Source organism: Epinephelus moara, chromosome 18 (genome assembly GCF_006386435.1).
Source record: "Epinephelus moara isolate mb chromosome 18, YSFRI_EMoa_1.0, whole genome shotgun sequence".
Taxonomy (NCBI): domain Eukaryota; kingdom Metazoa; phylum Chordata; class Actinopteri; order Perciformes; family Serranidae; genus Epinephelus; species Epinephelus moara.
The window spans coordinates 6,989,209-7,015,125 of NC_065523.1; the positions used below are offsets into that span (position 1 = coordinate 6,989,209).

The following is a 25,917-nucleotide window of genomic DNA, read 5'->3' on the forward strand; positions in this document are numbered from 1 at the left end:
CACCTTCGGCGAAACCTTTTGGCACAAAACTGTCACTGCCCCAAGCTGGATCTGTCGACACCTCCCCCTGCTGCGCCGCCACACCCATCTCAGAGCACCTCGGTCTGCCAAACTACCAAACTGAGCGCGCCTCGGGTTGCGCTGCTCGAAACTAGCTCTGTGCGGGGTTCGCCACCCTGCGCCACCCTGTGCCGCGCCGCGCCAGGAAACTAGAGCCCATCGTGTCAATATTTGATGACCTGGGAATGACAAAGGGTTGGACATACATATCTCTGTACAAAAACAGTATCAAGTATCTCTGGTGTAGCCAGTGACAGTAATCAACAAATGTCTATACGTGTCGTACATCTTTCAACAGAATGACTGCTATTTTGCTGGAGGGTTGCAATGCTGGCTCAAGAAAGAACTACAGGTAACTGTAGCCAGAGAAAACAGGTGTCCATCTGAACAACACCCTTCTCTGACTCTGGACCAAAACCAAAAACCAATTCTCCGCTAGTACCCCTGAAAGACAGGGACACCCCCACCCCCCCACTGAGTTGCAGCACTTAAATGGTCACAGTTTAAACTTCATATGACACCTTCTACACTCTCTGCCCTTGAGACAGAGTGTGTTTGTGTGTGTTCGTGTGTGTTCAGGGAGAAGGGGAAGAAGAAGAGAGAAAGACTGTGTCTTTTTGGTCAAGGACAATAGACATCAGGTATACGAAACCTGCACAGGCTCCCAATCAGTTACCCACAAAAAAAAATCCATTTATGAATGACACCTTATCTGATTTGCAAATTAGCACAAGTAAATTCCTCAGTGAGTTCATTCAGGGACAGGAGACTTCAACAACATATGTAGACCCTCTGCTGGGTACTATATGGACAATCACATGGAGTGCGCAGAGGTTCTTCTTTTGTATTTACATGCAGATCAATAAACCATAATGCATAATGGTCAACTGTCACCTTGTAAATCTGGATTTTCTGGTTCCATTAAGTGACAAGGAAAACAGCAAACCCAAATCCAGGCTTCAAAACCTCCCTACAAGAATGCACCTGGCTGACATCACACTATAGTCATGTCGTCAACAGTCCACAGGCTTGTCCTCAAGCTTATGCTCTACAATGCAAGTAAAAAAATTATACTTGTCAACATCCCAGAGGAGACAATATTATGTTAAGATGATGTTAAGATAACTAAAAAAAAGTGACATAGTGATCAATTGTAAAGATAGAAAACCTGATTTACCCTTGACTCAGTGAATTAGCTGAAACAGCTTTAAGTTCTCAGGATTTGAAAAGACCGTAATCTCAAATAAAGGTGGGCATCTCCATCACCGATGGTTGTCAGTCATCCACCACTGAGCCCAATATCATGATTTTAAAGCCCCCTGAAAGCTCTTTCTGGCAGAAAGCACCTGAAGGCAAACTTCCTCCAACAGCCATCCATGCCAACGCTGGGCATCCATTTCGTGCATAAAAAGTAACAATTCTGATGAATCTGCCAGATCATCTGTCCTCATCTCAGTCCTGACAACTGTGCTTCTATTATGCATTAAGATGACAGTTTGCAGGTCAGGTTCAGATTGGTAGAATAACAGGTATCTTTGTGTTGTTGCACCCCCCAAAAACAATATCTTTGTCCTTCACTATGTTTCACTGCCGACGTTGTACTAAGCCAGTTTGATGGACATCATCAAACCCTAATCTCAAATGTACTGATAGTGAAGCTACTAAGGTTTTAAAAAAGGTGAGAAAACTAGAATTTCCAGTGGGTACTCAAGATTAGTCACCAATTCAATATACAACTAAATGTCTCCACTTCACTTCCTGAATCATGATGTTGAATAATGGCCAGAAACATTATGATGTCACAGTATTGATATTTGTGTGAAAATGCTGTCTTAATTAGTGTATGATTTTTTTAAATTATGGCCAAAAGATGTTTAATGAGGTCACAGTGACCTTGACCTTTCGCAACAAAAATCAAATTACATCTTTGTTTTTTTTTAAACTTCAGAGTGTATTAATGTTTGATTTAAACTATTCTCGAGTACACCATGCTTTATTCACCAAATGGATTTTGACTTTAATAGGAACAGAATTGTAATGGACTACAGTGCATTATGAAGACTAGAGTAAGATCATCAGAATCACACAGAACTACAGATGAAAGTTTGACATAAGACACAGCACCCTGAGCTAATGATCAGCAGTATCACTGCCTCTGTGTATCTTGCACTTCTGTCTTATTTTCATAATAGGTATCTTTGAATTGAAGTTATAAAACTAAGCCTGGGACATGATGACAAGAAAACATACCCTAGGAGGATGCAGTACTTACCATCACTTGATGCAAGGCCACCTGGTAAAATCCGTTTGACGTAGACTCCAAACTCTTCTCCAGTTAGCTCCTTCACTCCACCAATTACTTTAATTCCTGTTGGGAGGAAAAAAAAATTTTTCTTTATGTTTGTCCATTTTGAGTTGTCAAAGCTCAATCATACTGTAGATATCAATCACTGTGACTAGAGAGACTAATGATTATCTTCTGGCTTCATCGTGTTTAGGACATATTCATCAACTTACACACATTCATAAACTGGTGGCCAGGGCTACCATACAAGGTGCCCCCTGCTACACAATTAAACCTGCACATGCAATTTGAGGTTTAGTACCTTGCCCAAGGATATTTCAACACGTGGATTGGAGGAGCCGGTAAATGAAACCACCAATCTTCCGATTAGTGGAGGACCCACTCTACCTCCTGAGCCACAGCCATCCAAATTTTCTCCTTTCAAATTTAGAAAATTTGGATTCAAGAGTTTCAGGATTTAATTTTACAATACATTTTTCTGACTCTTGTCTACATAGCAGAAAAAATACAATGGTTAACTTAATATCCAAATGCCTTTTCAAGTTTTCCTGTCTCTGACAGCATGTACTATATCATTGTACTACCAGTACAGAGTAAAGTCCTCAGGACAAGAAAGTGTACTACATCACTACATGTATATCACTATTTAAGGTTCCACAGTAAAAGGCTCCAAATGGAACAAATGCTAATTCAGTACATAAATGAATAATAATAACTTGGTACAGATGGGATTTTAAATATTGTGATCTCAGGGGAGTGGGGGTAAGGTCATTTGTCAGCAGTTGCTATTTTATCAGCATGCTGCTGACAGAAGAGTAATGGCAGGGTCATTTAAGTCAGCTTTCCAGTCATTCCTTGATTTCAAGGAGCACAAATGTTTTCATTCACTGCAGATTGAGCAAGAGCATTCTCAAGCTGTTCTCATCCACTGTTTGTATGTATAGCTATGAAAAGTAATGCACCAGAATTTGTACATTACCTCCGTAATCAAGAGCCAGGAATTAATGTATAACCCGCATAACAACACAGGACTTTCCTCTGGGACACAGATGTTCGTGTCCTGTTTGAAACCAAGTTGATGTTGCATTAGCGGCAGTAGCTCAGTCCATAGGGACTTGGGTTGGGAACCGGAGGGTCGCCTGTTCAAGTCCCCGTCCGGACCAAAAATATGGAGCTTGGACTGGTAGCTGGAGAGGTGCCAGTTCACCTCCTGGGCACTGCCGAGGTGCCCCTGAGCAAGGCACCGAACCCCCCAACCGCTCAGAGCGCCTGTCATGGGCAGCCCACTCTGACATCTCTCCACTTAGTGCATGTATAGTTCCAGTTTGTGCATGTGTGTGTTCGGACCTGTGTGTAATTGACAAACAATATTAATAAAATATATAAAATTAAATAAAAAAAAAAATAATTATATTAAGGTAGGTTGTTATGTTGTCATGTTACATTAATTTCGTAACATATCATTAAGTACATGACGTGATGATGCCCAACCACGCTTCTTTTCCTAAATCTAACCATTGTAACTTTACTAAACCTAGCCTACTAAAATCTATGTTATGTAACTTTACATTAAGTACAAAACGTGACAATGCTCAACCATGCTTCTCTTCCTAAACCTAATCTATGTAACTGTACTTTAGTAAACCTAACCTACCAAACTTAATGTTATGTGCTTAACTTTACATTATGTACGTAGCGCGACCTTTACATTAAGTACGCAACTTTATGTCAAGTACATAACATGACAATGCCCAACCAGGCCTCTTTTTCAAGATCTTCTTCTTCTCCTTTTTCTTCTTCTAAAAAACTAACTAACCAAACTGTGCATCAAGTATGTAACATGAAGACGCCTTACCATGATTCTTATCCTAAACCTAACCTAACTGGTAGGGGCACTAATTCTTGAGGCAATAAATAGTTAGGTATCATACAAACCATTGTTTGAGCATACGTTGCCATGCTACTAACATGTTCCATCCTTGTGCTTGAAGTGACTACAAGTGACTGAGGCCTAGCTGGAAAAGTTTTCCTTATCTAACCAGGAGATCAAGGCTTCTTTGGTGCAAGGCTGCTGTTACCACAGTGAACACAATGCTAACACTAATTGGGTCTGGAGCGAAGTGGCGCATGTTAATTATTGCCTGTTGGAAGAATGGGGTTATAAAGTTCCCTGCCTCAGTCATCCCTCCCTTCTTCCTCTTCTCTGAGGAGAACACTCTCTTGTTCTTTTGTTCAGCCTCAAAGCAATCTCCTCCCCCCCTCCTATCATCAGATAAGAAAAACATCATACTAATGCATAAGCAGCTGGAGCAAATATAAAAGATATGCCTCTCTCCCTCCCGTTCAGCTTCCCATTTTGTTCCCAAATCATTATTTTTTACTGCTCAAGATGCATCAAGGGCATGTTTGCCTCCTAAGGATTAAATGTTCCAACACTTTAAGACCTTGTTAAGATCACAAATTTCAATGTGATGAAAAGGCACAGTTGCTTCTAAAAATGGTTTACAAAAACCCAAGATGACACAATAACATAAAAATAACATGTTTATTGAACCTCACAGTGTCACTGCTGCATTTTTCAGACTGAATATAAGCTTCTTTAAAGCCCACTCTGCAGACAAAATCAGCTGTGACAGAAATGATGTTCACTATGAACACTGTGTCCCGTCCACGCACTGAGGTGGTAGAGCTTTCAGTTGCATTAACAAAGAGATTAGCATGTGCTGTCCTCAGTGTAGGACAGCAGCACTGCTTGCTACAGTGTGCACATCAGACACCCACCTGCTGCAGAGGCTTCAGTCAGGGGGTCTTTAGGCTTCATGTATTGAACAGCGTGTACACGTACATGTGCCCAAGGTGGACGACTATAAGCTGCTTTGCTTCTCACCTGTGTGCTGCTTTAAGTACTGTGGGTTCACACACACACACACACACACACACACACACACACACACACACACACACACACAGTCAGCCTTTCTTCTATCTCTCTCCTCACATGTTGGGTGCTTTTCGCTGCTAACTGTAATATGCTTTATTAAATCTTTATCTTCATATATGTAGAGCTCATGTGGTTGATACAGATGTAATTTCCACCTCTGGTGCAAAGGTATGGTAAAAATATAAAAACATTGTTTTTAAAGACATTTCTGGTGTGCGTTTGCTCTGTTGTGATTGTCTCAACACAGACAATTGTGATATGTCATACTCTGTGTAATTCTTGCTGACGGGTGTTATTGGTGTCTTTTACTATTCTACTACTACTATCCACAACTGTCATACCTAATGAGTTACTAAGTTTTAAAAACAATCTCATTGACATCCATCGCATTTATATCTCAGTTATTAGTAGCAATACAAACACCACTGATATTCTCAGTGCTGCACACTGATAAATTGAACAGAGGCTCATTATGATGACATGTTTGTGAGTTATTTCGGGTTTTCTAATGCATGAAAGTGCAGTACATGGAGGCACGAGTTCCACTGTCCCAGCTCAGCATCTGTCTACAATACAACCTACATTTAAATTTGAAATTGCTTAGTATTACAAATTAATTGCATATAAGCTCATTATGCTGCCACATATAGTATATAATTTACATAATGCATTAATGTCTATGAAGCCAATGAACTACGAATATGAACCACGAATGAGCTATAAATAGTTATAAGTCTACTAGCACAATGCCTGTGTAAACATGCCTCTTCAAAACGTGCCTATTCAAACAACTAAACACTCAACACTACTCCTCCTTGTCTCCTGGGCAATAGACTTGTGATGACATACTTGCATCTCCTAGCAATACTAGAGTGGACGTGTCAGTTGCTAATGGCTAGCTATATGGGACCAGGCTTTTCCAGAAACAAAAGCTCTCACTCCAAAAGTTACACCAATGATGCAAGAAATGTTTGCTAAAATGTAAGATTTATTCATCTGTTCTTCAATGTACTGTAGCAAGTGACAAGGTAGACTGTATTTTGTTTTGTTTTTTTATTTATTAGTGGTTACCAAAAAACAACAACGATTAAAGTTGGCAAGAGGGCTTTTGATTTGCAACAGTAAGTGATGGCAGTAAGTTCCAGACTTTTGCTCTTATAGCCCTGGCAACTGATGTGGTCCTGCCAAAAACTTAATCTAAATGCACGTTAAAATGAAGAACAATACACTTTTATACAGTCATGAAGGAACCTCCTAGCTGTACCCACTGATCACTTAACACAACCCTCCCCTGTTTAGCACTGGTTGGTAATGTATGTCCCCACGTGCTGGAAGCTGCGCAGACATCGGTCTCTATCGATGCCAAGTTCTTTGATAACAATAGTTTGTAAAACATCCTATCAGCAACCACAATTAGCTGCTTCCAGCATCAGCTCCGAAAAATGATGTGGTAAAAGAGTGTAGAATTTTTTTTCACCACTTGCAATTGAGCAAGCAGTGCTGTGGAATTCTGGATCTTAATCATATCTAACAACCAAAATCTTTTCAGATGGAGGTCCCTGGCGCAAAATGTTATTAAATGGGGGTCCGTGACCTAATGTGTATCTGCTTAGGGGTCTTTGACACAAAAAAGGTTGAGAACCACTGGTGTTACAGTTAATAGGGTACATACCACACTAATAATAAATATGTCCAATAACTTAATCTTATGAGCTCACACTCAACACTGCACTTCCTCTGGTCCTCAGCAATACACCTGCCATGTGTGAGGTCAATTGGTCTAATGGTTGTTGAGAACCTCAAAGCACAGACAGACAGAGACTCCTTCTCTTTTAGTTAGATGAGTTCACACTGTATCTTCACTGTATCTTTCACACTGAAAGACAGAAACAATGTAAATAGTATTGTTAAAATCTGTTCGGTTTTTGCAATCAACAAGTCCTCCAGAAAGAATATTCTCTTCTCGCTTTACATGCTGTAAAACTAACTGGTATTCAAAATCTTTTATTCCCTCTGCTAATCATCTTTTAAATTCTCTGTAAAATTTTTTAATCTCTTTTATGATAATCTGTCCATTAACTTTTATTATTTATAGATTTCTTTATTCCACTCAACTCTTTGGCATATTTTATATTTTTGTTTTATTCTATTACTCATCTATTTATGTCTCTGCATGGTACTGTATGTTATGTTATAGTATGTCCGCAAGGCAAGCTGTTAAAACAAATTGCCCCTAGTCAGATTAACAAAGTTGTCTGAATCAGAATCTATGTACAATTCAGCACCGGTATATAGTACAAACTATCATTAGTCCAAGACCCCACAGTCAGCTGAGATTGCTTTAAGTTGTTATTCAGTGTGCAGTGTACCTTTTGGTCTCCCGCTGGAAAAACAGTGACAAGTCACTACAAAACACCAACGTTTGGTGCTTAAAAAGCCGCAGGGATCCCAGCGATGACTCGCTAAACAACAGCTAAAAAACAACCAGTTTTGTTGTTTGTTGCTTCTGAACAGTAGTCTGCAGCTTGGCAGGTGTCTCACCTAGGTGACACGCCATCCACCATCTCCTACTGTAGATCTCCTGAGTACAAAGTCAGTTCTCATACTACATTATTATAGAAATGCTGATATGATACATATCAAACATGTAAATGTAACCTATTTGTGGTTTGCAGAAATGTAGAATGCCATAATTTTCTTCTAGCGACTGGCCTGGTGTAATAATACGAGTTTAATTCTGATCAGGGGCACAAAAATGTCACACTGAAATAATTCAGCTCATATACAGAACATCAGTTGTTTTAAACAACACTCTGTTAAGCAGGATATTTTATAGTCTGACTATAATTGTATTCATGCATATAGAGTGTTTGTCCTTGCGTAGGCACAGGCTCCACCAGTGTGGTGGTGTGGAAGTGCAGTAAGGAAAAAAACAACAGCAGCTCTTTGCATTCTTAACCCAGCTGAGTTAAGTGGGTTAGGGCTTTGCCACATGACCTACTTCCCCTCCCAGGCAAACACACTGATACTTAACAGGGATACGTACTCTGCGGAGAAAATCCCTTTAAAAGTAGGACTTCAATTATTGCAGCTATACAAAATCACACTCATTGCCAGGAGGATGAGGCTATGTACATTATGTTGTTAGTTTAAGCTGAGCATGTGATTTGGACTTCATATGAGTGAATGTATTGTGTTGCTATTGATGACTGAATTAAAATAGTACATGTTTACCTGGGGTGTAGAGGATCACTTTTGTCACGTCAATGTTATATATATATACAAAATGAACTACACGTAGGCAGGCAGAAGGTGAGAACAAAAATGTCTTATTTTATTTTTCAGAACAAAACAAATGAAAAAGATGTGCAGTATACGTGTTAAATTTTGACATCTAAATCACTATTATCACGCTTCAGTTCATTTTATTCTGAAAGTCAGTAACAAAAGTTAAACCTTTGACCCATTCGTCACCTACATGGAAGACTCCAGCCATGAAACTTTGCAGCCTGAGGATGAGGTGGCAGCCTACATCAAGTTCAAGACATCCAAGGGGATGCTTTCGAGGTTTTATTGTGATGGAAGTAGCACGCTAAAATGTTTCCTAACCTGGCAGTGATTGCGCAGAATGTTTACAGTTTTTGCCATTCTGGCATTGAACGCAGCCAGTGACAGAGACTTTTGCTCTACTGGATTTGTAATTCAAGAACAAAGAACCCAGCTTAATGTGAGTGACTATAGCCTGTGTGTTTAATCACGGGTGTGGGTCGGGTCACGAGACGTTTATGAACGGGTGTGTGCGGGTGTGGCTTTGACTTAGACATAATGACAAGTAACGGGTCAGTTCTGGTACTGAACTTAACAGGTATGGACGGATGTGGGTTTTCAAAAACAGACCCATGCAGGACTGTGACACAGATAGAGTTAAAGCTGCACTTAATGATATTTATGCAATAACAATGGATTACATGACTGACTCATCATATGACTATAGGCAATGTGTGTCACTCATACTAACGAACTCAAAGATGTTTTAGCCTCTTTCAATTCATTGTTTTGGTTTTATCATGCACAACTTTGTTTTGGTTCAGTCTTACAGCTCTCATTAACCTGCTTCACAGCAGCAGCAGGCAGCTCTCTGTTGTCAGTAAAAAAGCTCTAAAATCCCTGCAGACAGAGCCCAGCTGGTGAAAACATTGTAGCGGTTAGTAGGTAATGATACAGACATTTCTCTCTCGAGAGTTGGTAAAGAGTAAAGACGCACAGCTAAAGGAGTGTGAATATTGGACTGAAATCCATGAGGCGGACACAAACACAACTTCAAATTAATGATACTGCTGCTCTGCACCTGCTGGATGTGTTTGCTAATCCTCTTGCCATAACGGCTTTGTGACAACTTGTTCTGCTTCCCCCAAGTGGACAAAAAAATTAGTTAATATTGCTCTAAAATATTTAATCAAATCAAATAATCAATGTTTTAACAAAAAATTCCATCTCTGTTACTCTGATGGAGACATTTCAGTTTATTGAAACATTGGTTGCTGCACTTTACTGAAGTGTTAAACACTAGAGTACAGGACAGTACAGTTATAAAAAGTATGGAGATTTGTGGATTTCCGTGGAGTTTACATGTTCTCCCCGCATTAGTGTGGGTTTCCTCAGGATGCTCCAGTTTTCTCCCACTGTCCTAAGAAATGCAGCATAGGCAACTTGGAGTAAGTTTTGTCTATGTGTGTGTTAGTTGTGTGATAGACTGTAAACCTGTGCAAGGTGTACCCTGTCTCTGACCCTGTGAATGCTAGTATAGGCTCTGGTCCATGACAACCATGAACTCTGGAAGCAGTTAGGAGTGAAGGAGACGGAGAGGAAACAGTTATGACATGTTTACTGTGACAAGTATTTCTTTCTTTCTATCCATGGCTGCTGAAGAGTCAGAATCTACTTACCCAGGCCATTCTCACAGTCTGTAAACTCCATGGAATGAACAGCTCTATCGACTCCGTATGGACCCATTAGTGTCCTGTTAAAGATAGAAGGATGAGAAGGATGGAAAAAAGGGGAAACAAGAGACAGAAGACAAGAAAAAAATAAGTATGTCAGAAACTTCAAATTGAGAGCTAAATCTACTTTGTACTTGTTTTTCCTTAACAGATTAGGCCCTTGAAAGCTACGTAGTCACACTGTGACTACTCAATAAGACGGAGTGCTTGGGAGGAATGTGACTTTGTGATGAATACAGAGTGTCTGTCTCAGAGAGTTTCTCCTACAGCCTTGCAGCAGGAGACTGGAAACACAGCTCAGTGTGGGGGTAGGCTGTCAGTGTTTCATGTTTGAGCAACCGCCTACCCTACAGTATGCTGGAGACATGCAACAAGGGCTGTCTACAAAATGCAGATTACATGCTAACTCTAACCAAGAGATACTCAAAACTGTTAGAATACATACTTAAAACAACAAACAAAATGCAGTGCACAAAGGAAATGGAGGAGCAGCTTACAGCTGTGAAAAATTTAAAGTGCCTGTGGAGAAACAGCTCCAGGAACAACTCGAAAATGAAAAAAATAACTATTGTGCCAAGTACTGAATCACTTCCATTCAGCGTAAAACATTAAGTATGTTGAATTCTTGTATACAAACTGCAACAAGACAGGTCAAACCCTAGTATATGGCTGAACTGTGTATAGTCAAAATGGTGGCACAAATATGCCCTTTTTCCATTACAACTTTTGGCTATGCCAAGTCAAACAATGTTACACCAATATGCAGTGGATAGCGGTGATGTCTTGCCGACCACAGCCAGCCATATAGTTTTGATAGCTGTTTCAAAAAGCATAATGATACTAGTCTACATGGGGAAGGCCTTGGTCTCCTTTACAGTCACATAACGTTTTGTCTGATTTATATATGGTTTTCACCAGTCCATGAAAAGTTGTATACAGCTTAATTACATTTTGATAATACATTGTGTGGTAAGCTTGATGATAGCATATAACTTAGATGTTTTATTTTAAGAACTATTACCATGTTTAAAATATGAACTTTTCCTAAAAGGGATTTAGCTTGATACCCAGATATGTCCAGACCAGATGGTTGCCGTGTAGATTGCCATCCCTGCCTAACACTAAGAGGGCAGAGTCTCTATAGGAGCACTGCTTCAAAATTCAAACAATTTATTTTGTATCCTGATATGCCTAAAAAAATATTAATCAAGGTGATGATGTGAGGCACAGTTTTTGCAGGGATTCTGTCAGCTTTAATGCCAACTATGTTGTCATTTTGCCTTACAGCAATTGGTAATGGTTCAAGTACCAGTCCAACGATTAGGAGAGCTAAAGGGCAGCCTTGCCTTGTCCTTCTGTGAAGCGGAAAAGGAGGGGATTTCCTACCATTTGTTAGCAAAGATGCTTTAGGATTGTGGTATAATAATATGGCCCATTTAATAAAAAAGGGATCAAGGCCAAAGTCTGCCAGTGTTAGGAAAAGATACATCCACTCCATCCTATCAAATGCTTTCTCTACATCAAGTTAAAAGCTACAGTTGTGTCATCCTCATTTCCAGTTTGCCACATGAGATGCAACAACCTGCAGAGATTATCAGATGATGTCCTATTTTTAATTAAACCCACTTGTTATAGATGAATAAGGTTCGGTCATATTTGTTCTTAAAGTGAACTAAAATAGCATGCTTTTTCTTATTGAAAATATTTATCATTTTATTTTTATATGCAACATTAACTTGCCACATTTAAAGTGAGGACACCTGCTGTTCATCCAACGTTTGGAATGAGGGTTTTGAAATAAAACAGTCTAATCGTTTTCAACGGGGGAAAAAAGTGGGTATTGTTTAGAATAATCAAGAAAAAAATATTGAAAAGTATTAATATGTTATTGACATGAGAATATAAAATAGCAGAAACTGCTAAAGTTAAGTGTTCAAATAGTGTCGGAATAAATTGACTGAACTGTGTTGTAATGAAGTGAAGAAATTGTAAGCAATGTTGTAAGAGGTACCAGTAATACATCCTGAAAGTTTCATTCAAACCCTACCCAGCATTCAAGTTGTAAGGGTCCATGCTATTTTTGATTTCTTTGCAGCCGCTTTGCTGTTGTTTGCGTCTCTTGGTGGCCATTTTACATCTCTTTGAAGTCATTCTGCACTTGTTTCTTTGTAATTATTTTGCAGTTGTTTTGTGTCTCTTTGGAGTTACATTGTGGACGTTTCTGATTTCGTTACAGTCCTTTTGCAGCCGTTTCGCAGCTGTTTTGTGTCTCTTGGTAGCCATTTTACGTCTCTTTGAAGTATTTTGTACTTGTCTTTGTACTAGTATTGCAGTTGTTTTGCGTCTCTTTATAGATGTTTCACTGACTTTCCAACAAGAAATATTAACTGTCACTTTAAACTAAGACTCTGGCCCAGGGGACCCTTGACCTCTTAGACCTCTGGGCTTGTTCCCAGTGGGCCCATTCAGTCATTCAGCCATGATGCTACAGATCATTAGGGCATAGATGCCATCTAAACTACTAGCTCCTATATGGATAACAGACCCTCATTACAAAACCACATCAAAGTATTCAAGATGAAAAAAGAAGCAAACAAAACAACCACTATCCTCCTTTTGAGGACAAAATAATGAAGGTTGCTGTGTGTAAATGACCATCAATATGCTTAACACACAAATCACAAGATTAACCAGTGCACACTTATATCTGTTTACTAGTAAATGCTGTTAGCAACATTGTTGGTAAAATTTAGACATTATTGTGTTTATATTTTGGAAATCTGGAACAACGTCTTCTCAGCAAAGGAGTTTACACTTTCCTGTCTAGTTGCCACCCGAACAACAAAGAGGAATATCAATATTTCAGATGCAGAGGGTTCACCAGAAGCAACCTGAGACTGCTGTCAGTGAAACAAAGAGGCTAATTGAGGACACACTAAACTTCAAATGAAAACACTGTCCTTATGACTGAAAGCAGCAGCACAATGTTCTATTCATTAAGTAAGAAGACAGGAAGAAGTGTGGGGCATAAATTACACTAATGATGACTTGTAATCATGATTCTTTTGAGAGTGATACTTAAACACTAAGTACTTGATTCATGTGCATGTGCAATTTCAACAGAACACTGGGAGTACCAAAAACTGCAGTTCTTTGAATGACCACCTGAGGCTGGCTTCAGAAGCCATTCAATCCCCAAAGGACCTCCCCTCATGTTAAAATGCCCAACTTTACAGCAGAAATAAACTTTACAACCTGGTACAAAAACAGTTTTGGTCTTTATAGCTAATTTCCCCATTTGTGATAACTGTACGGAAGTTGAATTTTTATATAACTCACTCGTTTTCATTTTATTAAGGTTTAAAGTTATGTATAATTATGGGCGAGTCACTTTGAGGCTGTCTGCTGATAGCGTCCTAGGCTCTCAGTCAGTTCCACCCCTTGCTCCTCCACAGCTCCAGCTTCTCGCCCAAATATGGTCACTTCAGGCTCAACAAACAGTCATTGTAAACAGTACTCTTCTTTTGAAACACACACAAAAATATCTTAGCCCTGGTTTCATTGTTCAGATGATCACAACTGAGCCAGCTCAATGACAACAGAGCAAACTCCATAAGACATAGTGGTAAAGCATGCACAGGTGGATTTAATTGCATTAGTGATGGCTGCATTCCACTTTAGGGGGAAGGCCCTGGTGTTGTGCACTGTGGCTCACTAAAAAAGCTTACTGAGACACTTAGTGGCATCGATAGAATTACTAATCTCACCTGTGCTTTTCGACAAGTCAAAATGTCTGCTCAAGTGTCTGTTGTGACAAAGGTTTGTATGTTATGCCTAACAACAAGCCTAAAAAACATTTAAAAGGGTGAAGCTATACAGAAATTCACCCCCCATACAGTTGTCATGAACGGGGAAATTAGAGACCAAAAATGTTTTTTGTACCAGGCTGTAAACATGTTTATTTCTGCTGTGAAGTTTGGCATTTTAACATGGGGGGTCTATGGGGACTGAATGGTTTCTGGAGCCAGTCATAAGCGGTCATTCAAAGGACCGCAGTTTTTGGGACTTCCCGTATTGGCTTCATTTTTCAGCCTCAGAGGTTGCCACTTGGTCAAGTCTATAGGGATTGACCAGGCCCCAAGGAACGCTGCTCAGTCTTGAAGCAAATTTTTCCTAGTGGCCACTCACAGTACTGCTGTGAAAATAACGGCTGCATCCCAAAACGCTTTTTCCCCATAGACGACCACTGTAAAAGAGACATCTGTAAAACTGTTTACAGAACACCTCCAACTGCAAACAAGGTCGATTATCACTCTTTCTAATATCAATTTTTGAGCCATGGTGGTATTGTATTTGTAAAACTTTCCTTGAGCTGAGAAAAGAGATTTAAAAATCTGTGATATCATCACAATATAAAGTCTATGAGCTGAGCCGGAACTCATGAAGCCAGCAGGAGGGGGCACAGTCACAGTGGGCCACATATTGCAGAACTAAACCTTGAAGCTAGAAAGGTTTTTTTGGCATATGCGCCAGGCAAGCAACTCCATTGAAATGAATAGGTGCCATCTTGGCATCCAGTATCTAGGTATTATTAAAAATCTATGGGATTGACTCACTCTTGGATCCAGCATCAAGTGGCCATTAGTGGAACTGTAGATTTATGCACCTATACACTGGCTTTATTTTTCAGCCCTGGAGGTTGCAGCCTGAACCACAGGAATGCTTTGGGGCCTACATCATCTTGCAGACATCTTGTTCTCCTCTCATACTGATACATTACTGTCTTTTATGGGTCAATAATGTCACTATCAACACCACATCTACAGCAGAAATATACAGTATGGACTACCTCAATCCTGTGCTGGTGACATGGATGTGCAATTTTGTGTAGTAAAGCACACAATTTCATCCAAACACAGCTCTAAAGCTCCACATTATAGTCATGTGGTTAAATATAAAATTCATTGATTTATTATTATTTTTCCTGTATTTTACGATTTTTTAAAAAGCAGGTACCAACATGCATGGAGCCATACAGTACATATGGGTAAATATGCTCTACTGCAATAAACATAAGTTTCATGGTTGATTCTCATAACTCTTTCAAAAGCTAAATTACATCATTTTAATCACCAAAAATATTTTATTTTAGCCAAAGGAGAAGCTCTATGCCCCTCATCCTGTGGGTCCAGGCCTTTCTGAGGACATCAGCTACTTTATTAAATCCATTTAATCAGGTTGATTTGGCACCGGAGTAGTAACCACAAAGATGAGCCAAGATTTCGTCCTTAATTCTTTTAAAAAGTTTGTAGTCTGGCTAGTCCTGAAAGCCTGATTTCCTCAAGTTCCAGTGACAAGTTGTTCTGTAATTATCATTACATAATAGTGCCCACCACTTATTTACTACATGCTGGCCAATAATATTGCCATGGTCTCAAGATTCCAAATGCCTACGTCAGGGAACACAAAACCACAAAAGACAATTTGTGACACTCAAAAATTTCACATTAAATAACTGAGTGAAGTTTTTGTATATTCCATAGGAAATGTGTCTCTGGTAAAGGGTTGGGCAATATAGACAGAATTATATATTATAATCTTTTTGACTAAGTACCTTCATACAGATATTATGAGGATATTGTAGGATTGATTGTTGGTACTTTCAGGAAATATTTACACAGTGAAATTTTTGATAAATCATTATCAGTAATGTTGATATAATGACTATGAGTAAAGGCAATTAATAGAACAGCTGGAACAGTTTTGTAAGTTCAGAAAATGACATCACTTCCTCTCTAAGATGGTATCTAGTCTAATTCACTGTATCTTTATAATATTGATATATTGCCCAGCCCTAGCCTGGCAACTTGTTGTGTTGGCCCTAGTAGCTCTGACTTTGCATTAGCATAATTATTAGTGGTGCAAGTACAATAAATCAATTAATAGATAAGTTGATCAACTGAGAATGTATAGACAACTGTTTTGATAATTCATTACCTGCTGAATTGATTAAATCAAATTTCAAGCAAAACTGCCAAACATTTGATGGTTCCAGCTTCTCAGATGTGAGAATGATCTGTTTTTCGTTTTCAGGTTGCTGACGTTTTAAATGTCTAACGATGCTAGAATTTAATGCTGTGTGGATGTTAAGGTTATGACGTTTTACAGATGTTAGGTTTTGTTCTCCGTACCTTACGACTAAATGTTGGTATTCTATGTCAAGATGACACTGGTTTGAGAAACCAACAAAATATCAATGTCATCTGTCGTCAATATTCTACATTATTTGAGGCTGGCATTAGTTGTCCTGACATTAAATTTTGGACACCTGACACCACAACCTAAATTTAGCTAAATCTCAACATTGAAATACATTGGTGGCCAGCTGTGGTCTTGCATTATCATCTACTTTTGGATTTTTGGTCAGACAAAACAATACATTGGATCAATGTGGGCCATGCAAACTGAACATTTTTCACTGTTTTCTAATGTGTAAAAGACCAAATGATAAATCGAGAAAATAAGTGTCAGGTTGATTGATAATGAAAATAACCATTCATTGCAGCCCAGGTAAGCATTAAGCCTGACCATAATCTAAAACAATAATATCAATTTATACAGTGTTCTACTCATTTTCTGCTGGTTTAAACTTAAATAATACATTTAAAAGCACAATTAAGTATCAGAAATAGACTTCATAGGCTCACCACCGAAAAATGAAACCTGTAAACGGTGACTGATTGATCGATTGATTGATAAGCAGGAGGAGACATGCTAGGAAAAAGACACTATGGTTCACTAGCCTAGCAGCATTTGATCAATAGGAGACTATTGACACTAATCATTTGGAAATCAATAGGAAGCTTGCTCTTAACCTGACTGATTCATGTGGTGAGCGAATCCATTTTTCCAACATTACAACCTCTCACCTGTTAAGGTACATTGCTACACCAACTTTTTGAAGACCATTATAATCAAATGTAGTCTGCATTAGAAGCCACAGAATGGCTGTTATTGCAAAGGCACATCATATAGCCTACAGCCGCCTCTCAATGCGCGCGGCACACGAGCGGCACTGCACAGATGGAGAGCTTTTTCTATTCCCGTGGAATGGATACCAAAATAACACCAGAAAAAAAACACGCTCACGAGCTTTACCCACTTTGGTTTACCAACGTGTATGCAATTTGTCTCTCCAAACAACCACAAGGAATATATCTCGACACTAAGCACGTCCATTTTCAAAACCCATTAAACGCAGCAGCATGTTGACTAGTTTACCGAATGACAGAGTTAACTGCTTCGCACGCGAGCTCCGCACGAGACCCGCTTTTGTTAAATGCTGTTTTTTCCTCTAGCCTATACAATGACCTCTACGTTTCACTTATTGTTCCACAAACAGAAGCCGTAAACACACTCCAGCACCGCTACTACAACACACACACTACTCTTAACAAAAGTAAAAACACAGCAGCAGCGTCAGCCGGTGTTTCCCCCCCCCTACACACACACGCACACACACACACACACACACACACAAACACACTCACACACCTTCACCGACACCTCCCGCTTGTTTTGTTCCTTTACCTGCTAATGATGACAGCTCCTTTGTACATGACGGAAAAGGTTGGCATTTTGACATTGGAGCCAGCTGCCCCGGTAACACGCTCGGTCTGTCGGAGCTTCCCCAGCTTTCAGCCTCCAGCCAGCAGCCACATGATGGTCTGTCTGTGTACACAGGCTGCCTCTAATTCCAGTTAACCAGACTGTCCGCTCCAAACATCTCCACCTTCACCCACACGTTTAATCTCTTACATAACTAAAGTCGGCGAAAAATTAAAAAGGGCACAGAAAGCACCGAGGGAGGAAATTATTTTGGCGAGGCTTATCTCTCACACGTTCTACCTGTGGTTTCTCTGCCTGTTGGACCACAGCAAGTATTTATTGTTGTTTGAAACAAGAGCTGAAGTTGCATTAGCAGGACAGGACATCCTCAGCCTGTCCACTGTACAAGATTACTGCTATAATGATGATTACACTGTTCACACTTCCCTCAGTTACAGTAAAATATGTATTTTTTTCCATCTTGTAAAAATATATTTAGCTGGGATTATTAGACATTGTTACAGGCATTTTAATTTATTAAATTCACATTTAAAAATGTAATTATTATATTATTATAATCATAATACAAATAGAATTTTCAGACTAATAATAATATTGAATCATAAAGAATAAATGGCATACATAATACGCTATAGAAATTGTTAGGTCTAAGATAATTCAAACAGCATGAGGGCTTTAGATGCCTTTAAACACATTAATACACAAGTGCCTCGCTCTCCATTTTGCAATTTTAATCCTCAACTGACATCCATTACTCAACATTGTCATTTCTCATTCAAACCTCTGAGCAGCTGTGTTTTTTGCTGCGTGTCCAGACTGCATACATTTAAATAATTACGTTAAGTTAATAAGAAGTACAATTTGAAAAGTGAAGGTTACCTTCGTGGTACATAGTAAATATTGTGTTTACTATGCAGTATAAGGCTCACTCTTGCATTCATGTTCCTGTTTTTATGTTACAGGACATATAGGGGTTCCATAATCCCATAAAATACTTCCATGCAACCACTGACAAGGGATCAGGGGGTCATTACAAAACAAATCTGAGGAGTTGTGACATTCCTAAAGTACAGCTGAGAGGGGGGAAAACTGTTCTGCCACACACAATCTTTTAAAGACCTCCTATTTCTTTTAAATTATTGGGCAATTTTACATCTTCAGGTCTCAAAATGAAAATACTACTACTACTACTACTACTACTAATAATAATAATAATAATAAAATGACAACCAGTGATGAGGGGTCACAAGCAGACATTATCGAGCTGGGCACTAATGTTATTTGATATTGATATTTGGTTGAATTTAGGTTGTGAAGTTGCATGACCAAAATTTAATGTCAGGACAATGTCTAATGCAACGTCAGTTGGACATAGAATACTGACGACGGATGATGTTGAACTTTTGTTGTTTTTTCTGTTGTGTTGTTAAGTAAACAAACTCCAAATGCTTTCCAAATGTCTCATGCAAACTTCATCTTGATGTAGATTAACATCATTTAGTCATAAGGTGTGGAGAACAAAACTCAATATCTGCAAAATGTTATGATGTTAACATCCTCACAGCATGAAATTTTAACGTCATTAGACATTTAATATATCATCAACCCGATTTTCATTCAAACCAAATTTTCACATCTGTCAGACCTAAGAGTCCAACATCTTTCTGAGGTCATACTGACATCCAGTGCCAGCTGGGTACCTTGCTTAAAGGAGTTTCAAGCCAAGAAGTTTGAAATCACTGATTTAGAGGTGGTGGGCACAGAATGTGTTAAACTTATGTAATGGCAAAACAAAAACAATATCAATACAAAGTCAATGAGGATCTTTTGTCATGGTGGACACCCAGATTATGAATAAAGAGCGAGAAAGTCTGCACAGGATGGATGGGAGGAGTGACGGATTGGTTAAACATTTATGGACTTTCAACCAGGAGGCCATTGTTTGTTTCGTGTGAAATCAAAAGTTACAACAACATAACATATATCCTCCTGCATCTGTGGTTGACGTTGCGGGATGCTGTGTCAATTTACGCCTGTTACATGAATTGTGTCTTTTCAAAATACACTTCCATTCCACTTCCACAGTTTCTGCTTGTTAGATGCATACAGTCTTTTTCAAAATAGACTTACAATTTTGGTAAAACACCTGGTATTACCATTGATTTCCTGACCTCCTGTCCCGTGGTTAGGTTTAGAAAAGATATAATGGTTTGACTCAACATTCACACGGTGAGGGAACAGCAGGCTCCAGGGTGAATGTCTAGGGTTTGTTGGACCCATCCATCTCCTCTCCAGCCCACCCTGTAGAGAGCTTCCAGCTCCTTATGTTATGTTACTGATGCTGCCCAGCAGTGTGTCATACCACAATGAAAGGTGCCTTTCTACGTCAGTGTCTGATGCAGAAATCTATGACAAAGAGGCGGTATATGATGAGTTGGGAATGAGAATGGGCTGGTTGTTAAGAGCTCATGTCCATTTCACAAACATCAGGTTGACAAAGTTCCTCCCATTGCTACAGAAAGACAATTTTAGGGACTTGACCTCTGTCTTTCTTTTCTCCTTTCTTTTTCACAATTGACCTTATCAACTAATTCTAAATTCCCATCAATCCATTTTCTATACCCACTTATTGCTATAGGGTATCACAGTATTTGGTGTGTGTGAGTGTGTGTGTTTATAGGCATGTACAGCAGGGAAACACCAATCCAATACACCCATCTAATCCAACACAATAAAGTCTACACACATAGTTTCAGTATATATTAGAAACACAGAAAAATAAAGACTTTCATGATTACTTAATATCAATATAAAATATCAGCAACCGGTAACTTTGATGCAAAAAACAGTATCAGCCCAAGTTCACATACAACACCTCTGGATGTGCGGTGCTGGTCCACACAGACTAAACATTATTCAAAATGAAGACGATTAACCAACATTTTCACTATCAAGCAAAATACAGTGAAATGTTCCTAGAATACTACATCAGCTCAGCGTAGTCTCATAATCCCTGGCATGCAGGCACAAGAACTGTCTGCCAGTAAATTTGGCTTAGCTATGAAACAGTTGACAACATACCTGGCAAAACTTAGAGGCACTTTCAACCTTTGAAACATGTCTGTTTCTGTGGAAAAGCCTGGATATCTGACTCTTGTTGTTAACATTGGTTCTGCATATTCCCGCTCATGATGCACTGTGGCTGCCAAGCAGCTATAAAGAGTGCCAATAGATGAGGAGATGATAAGCTTATGCAAAAGGATAATACACACAAATCCATATGGCACAACAAAGCGCTAAATACAGGCCTTTATAAGAGGGCTACTCAATTACTCCCAACAGTAAACACAGATTATACCACATTTCTCCCAACTATACCAACATTACATATTCTAAACAATATAATTTTTACTTGCTCTGTATTTCTAGAAAGAGTTTGTGGTTTGTTCTGGCTACAAGAACTAACAATAATGTGTAATTTATGCCTCCAAAGCTGCATTAATTGAGTCAATTTGTTTGTTTGTTTTGTTTTCGGCCACTTGGGGGCAGCAGAACAGCCGTTAGGCTTGACATTGAAGTCCCTTCATAAATTTCTTATGGTGAAAAGTGCTGCCACTGGGCAAGTAACCCACCTCCAAGCAGCAATGAAAGATCATTTAAAATTTAGAGAGTTTGAAAGAGAGACTGAATAAGTCACATATATTAAGAAGAAGTAATCACCATAACATTTTCACTGACCCCCATGCTTCTTTCTACTGCTTACTAGCCCTGTTTTTCAAGCTGGTTTGTAATGCCAAACACACCAGTAAAAAAAACGAAAAAAACATACTCCTCTACCGCAGAGCTGCGTACACAGCTCTTATCTACTAGATGTGGAAAAAGAGACTGTTTTTAGCAGATTTTCCTGTTTTTAAAAACCTGTATATACATGCAAATTTTGGTGAAAAAGGGGAAATATTTACACACCCAGTAGACATAACACAACACTAGCATTCATTGTGTTTTAACATTACTAAAAAGTCAGTCAGTCTGTCAGTCTTTCTATCCAGAGAGCTGAAGGGAACTGCAGGGTTGGTAATAATTCTCTGTGGGTTTATCTTGAGTGACAGCCATCAGTCCACACAATCATTTGATCCATTGTTAATATAAAATATTGATTAGTGCAGCCCTTAGACAGTATATAACAATCTATGGACTTTAGATGTTTAGATGTATAACTGAATCTGAATCCAATATGGGAGGATTTTTTTTTTTTTTTTTTAACATAAACTGACCATTTAAACAACAGATGGACAAACATAGAGACTAGCTGGTGAATGTAGTGGAATATTAAACAAAGAGTCAGATATCTTTCTCAGGTGTTGGTGGAGAGCAAAGCAGAGCAAAAAGGAGAATGAACATCAGATTTACTTTCATCAGGCAGACAAACATTACAACTGAATGCTAATGTTTGTCTGTGTCTGCTGGATGCGTACATAGGCAACTGTTTGCTCAAAATGCCCAAAATGTTGCCAAAAAAAGGTAGATATGTGTCTGTTGTGTTTCCAGCTCTCTCCACTGCCCCCAAGTGGGCAAAAACAAAAATTCAATGAATGCAACTTTAGTCTTTGGTTTATTTTCTTTAATGTGGTGACAAGCTTTGTTCAAAATTTTAATTGATTTATTCAGGCTTTTAAAAAGCCAATTACAAACACAACATGGCATGTAAAAAACATCATTGTTTCCACCTACACACCAACGCTTCCTCTAAAGCCAGGCCAAGGTTTCTGATGTCTACTCAGTTGTTAAGATTAGAAGAAGCTGGAGGTGTTCCAGCCTCTTACCTAACAGCAATCTTGTACCCACTCCAGACACAGGCTTTGGGAGCACAGCTGTAAGCTTGGCTAACACTTGACTTCTATGGTAGCCAACTTGTTGTCACTGCTGTCAATTGATTTGGTCATACTGGCCTGTTGGGCCACATACTGTACACGGGAAAAAGTCCATGCATATACCACAACAAGGAAATTATTGGTGGGATTGGACAAAAGCCTTTGTAATAAAAGTTTGAGAATCATGAATGAAAATCATGTCCATTCAGCAAATGCAGTTAAATTCCAGATCCTCAGCTCTTGTACAGAGCCACTAGTGATTACTGCCTCTTCAAAGGAAGAAAGGAGTTTAACATAACCAACTAGTCATGCATGTGTGATTGTAATAATTTTACGACTAAATTTGATCATCTAGGTGATGTAACACTGGGAGCCCTTTCACACCTGCCTCATTCTGCACTGACTTTTTGACTTTTCAGTTTGATTTGAACCAAAATTCAAAAGCCAAACCTTGGTCTGACAAAAAGCTTGGTTGGTTGACATGCGCTGACCCAGTGGAACACAGATTTAAAGCTCCCCAGTGTAACTCTAGCAGGCGATCTGCTCTATGGTAGGGGAAAGCCTGAAATACACTGCTATCCTTTAAGTTCAGAAATATCTGACAGAATTCTTGCTTAAAAAATAAAATGATTAAACAAAGAACCAAATAAAATGCTGTCACTCATTTAGAGGTCTTGAACCAATTTTTTCCTGCAACTGTGATCAGGGGAACACGTGTATTACATCCCAGATAAATGTATTTATTGCTCATGATCGAAACCTGAACTTCCTAAATGGAACAACACATTCATGTTCAATGTGAAGAATATTCATGAGCTGTTTTTGTGAGAAAATGAAGAAAGATATGCAGTTGTATACAGGGCAGTGTGTTGTCCCTTTCATCATGATGACAGAGGGAGACGACTCTCTCACTCTGGACCTTAAGCCTGACATTCATCAGCTGCTTCTTTTCTCTGCTGTTGCAATGGTTTGGTTGCATGTTTTTCAAATGGCAAGCCAATGTTTGGGGTAAGCCACCTAAATTCATTCAATGAGCATTTGATTTGGGTGACTTGTGTTTACTTTGATCAGCCGCTGGATTACATAACATATGAAATCCTGCATTTTTTAAATCTAATACCTCGAGAAGCTTAGCAGTTCTTCAAAGCATCTTTGTGGGGCTTTAAAGAACTGAAGGGTGCTTTAAACAGGAATCAAAGAATCTGAAGGCTGCAGAGTGCCACCATGTATGCACAGACTTCACTGTTGAGGTTGAGCATTCTGTTTTGGGGTAATGTGCTTTGGAGTGCCAGGGTCTTATAATATTTTACTCCTTTTCTATTTTGAGGCAGATGTGTACAATAACTGAGTATTTCTTTTGGGAAAGGATCAGATTTTGGCTTAAAATGCCTGGTTTTGGTGGCACTATGCTGGCAGGAAAAACAGCGACATCTCAGTAAAAAACAACCACTTTTCGTGGAACTATCCCAGTGGAAACACAGCAACAAGTTGCTAAAACACAAATGGTTTTGTTTGTTGGTCTTGAATAGCAGCCCGCAGTGGTCTGCAGCCTGGCATGCATCTCGCCCAGGTGACACAACATCCCTCATCCCCTTCACCTCCAAATGAAGTCAGCTCTCATACTACATCACTTTATAAACATTGATAATGATACAAAATGTACAAATATAACATATTCGTGGAGTATTTTCTTTAGGCAATCAGGCTGTCTTTTCCTAAACCTAACTAAGTGGTTTTTGAGATGAAACCTAACCACATGTTAACTCCAGCACTGGCACATTAAATTAAAAACTGAAACATGTAGAAAAGTTAAGTTTCAACATATCAGCTACTTACGAAACATATTAAACATATACATGCTGCCAACGTAATGTATCTGTGGTTTTCAGAAACATTTATTTTGGCTACTGGGTTGTTGGTTTCCACTGTGAAATTTTTTTTTTGACTTCACTGTGTGCACCAGTTAGTATCCACCTGTGTCTGACTGCTGTCTTGGTGCTGAGCAGGGTGTAAGAGAGTTTATCATCACTTTGTTTGTATCTGGAACTGGGGCTGATGAGAGCTGTGTTTGCAGGCCAGAAACCAAAACAATGAGCGAAAAGAGGCTAAAAAGCTCTGGAGAGTAGAGGAGGTGATAATTCTCTTTGTCACTACACTCGCATGCTGTGTTAGATGGTTTTCTTTTTAAATATACAAAGCATTTAGTATTGAACATTTAATGGAAAAGTTTGATTGCTGATGTGGTTTATTAAGACCTTCAAATTCAGACACCTGGTGAACAACAGTAATATCATCTAAAACTTGCTAAAATACAAAAGGCAATATTAAGAACTGAGCATAATGTTAGTTCAGGCAGCACAGGATATTGTGATTCCTTTCAATGCAACCAATTTGCAAATCTCATTCAGAGTGCCCTATTTAAACTGCTTTAGCCTGCCTACTGTTGCTGCTTCCTCTGCAAGCTGCTTTGCAACCTGCCTCCAACTTAGGTCCTCCTTTTCATGTTGTGTCTGACTTATTAGTGTCATTTCTGTTTGTCATTGATGCTTGCTCTGTTCTGTTCCTGGGGGGGTCTTTGCTGCTGCCTTCTCTGCCTTAGTCTTTCCATGTAGAGGCATGGAAGGGCAGAGATGTTTGCTCTCTCTGACTCAGGCTGTCCCTGTTTGCAAGTGGAAGGGCAGAGAGGTGTGCTCTCTCCGTCTTAGGCTTTCTGCATAGGCCTAGGAAAGGCAAAGAGACCCCAGAATAGAGCCATATCACCAAAAGTAATACTGCAAATGGGAATAAAGTTATCTTTGACTAAAGTGGTCCTGACTGAACTGAAAATATACAGTATGTATACACAGTAAGCCTGTGTTTGTAGCCCTTTTCAGACGGGGTCTGCCCATTGGTCCGACAGCCCATTATTCCGGCAATCCATTGGTCCGACATCCCATTGGTCCGACCAGGGGTCACGTTAACCGGATATTCTCCGTCATTGACCGTTTTTTTACAACAATGACCGGAAAATCTGAAGGCCGTCGGTCGTTTGACCGGTTGCAATTACCACCCCTGCCCACTTGGCGGCGGAGTGCACAGTCAGTGGTTTAAGTGGCTGCCGTTTTCACACTG

General features: G+C 39.3%; 1 protein-coding gene across 3 annotated transcripts in view; it reads right to left on the reverse strand.

Moving 5' to 3' along the window:
- Positions 1–25,917, reverse strand: part of si:dkeyp-72e1.9 (syntaxin-binding protein 4) — a 109,436-nt gene that overhangs the window by 51,357 nt on the left and 32,162 nt on the right. For 2 of the 3 annotated variants that reach the window (XM_050070094.1, XM_050070093.1), the window contains exons 2-3: positions 10,253–10,326; positions 2,333–2,428 (exon numbers count right to left, since the gene is read on the reverse strand). In XM_050070094.1, coding sequence (XP_049926051.1) covers positions 2,333–2,428; positions 10,253–10,326 — 170 coding nt within the window. Of the gene's footprint in view, positions 1–2,332; positions 2,429–10,252; positions 10,327–17,896; positions 18,093–25,917 lie in introns of those variants that run through there. The other variant, XM_050070095.1, reaches the window with a different exon arrangement.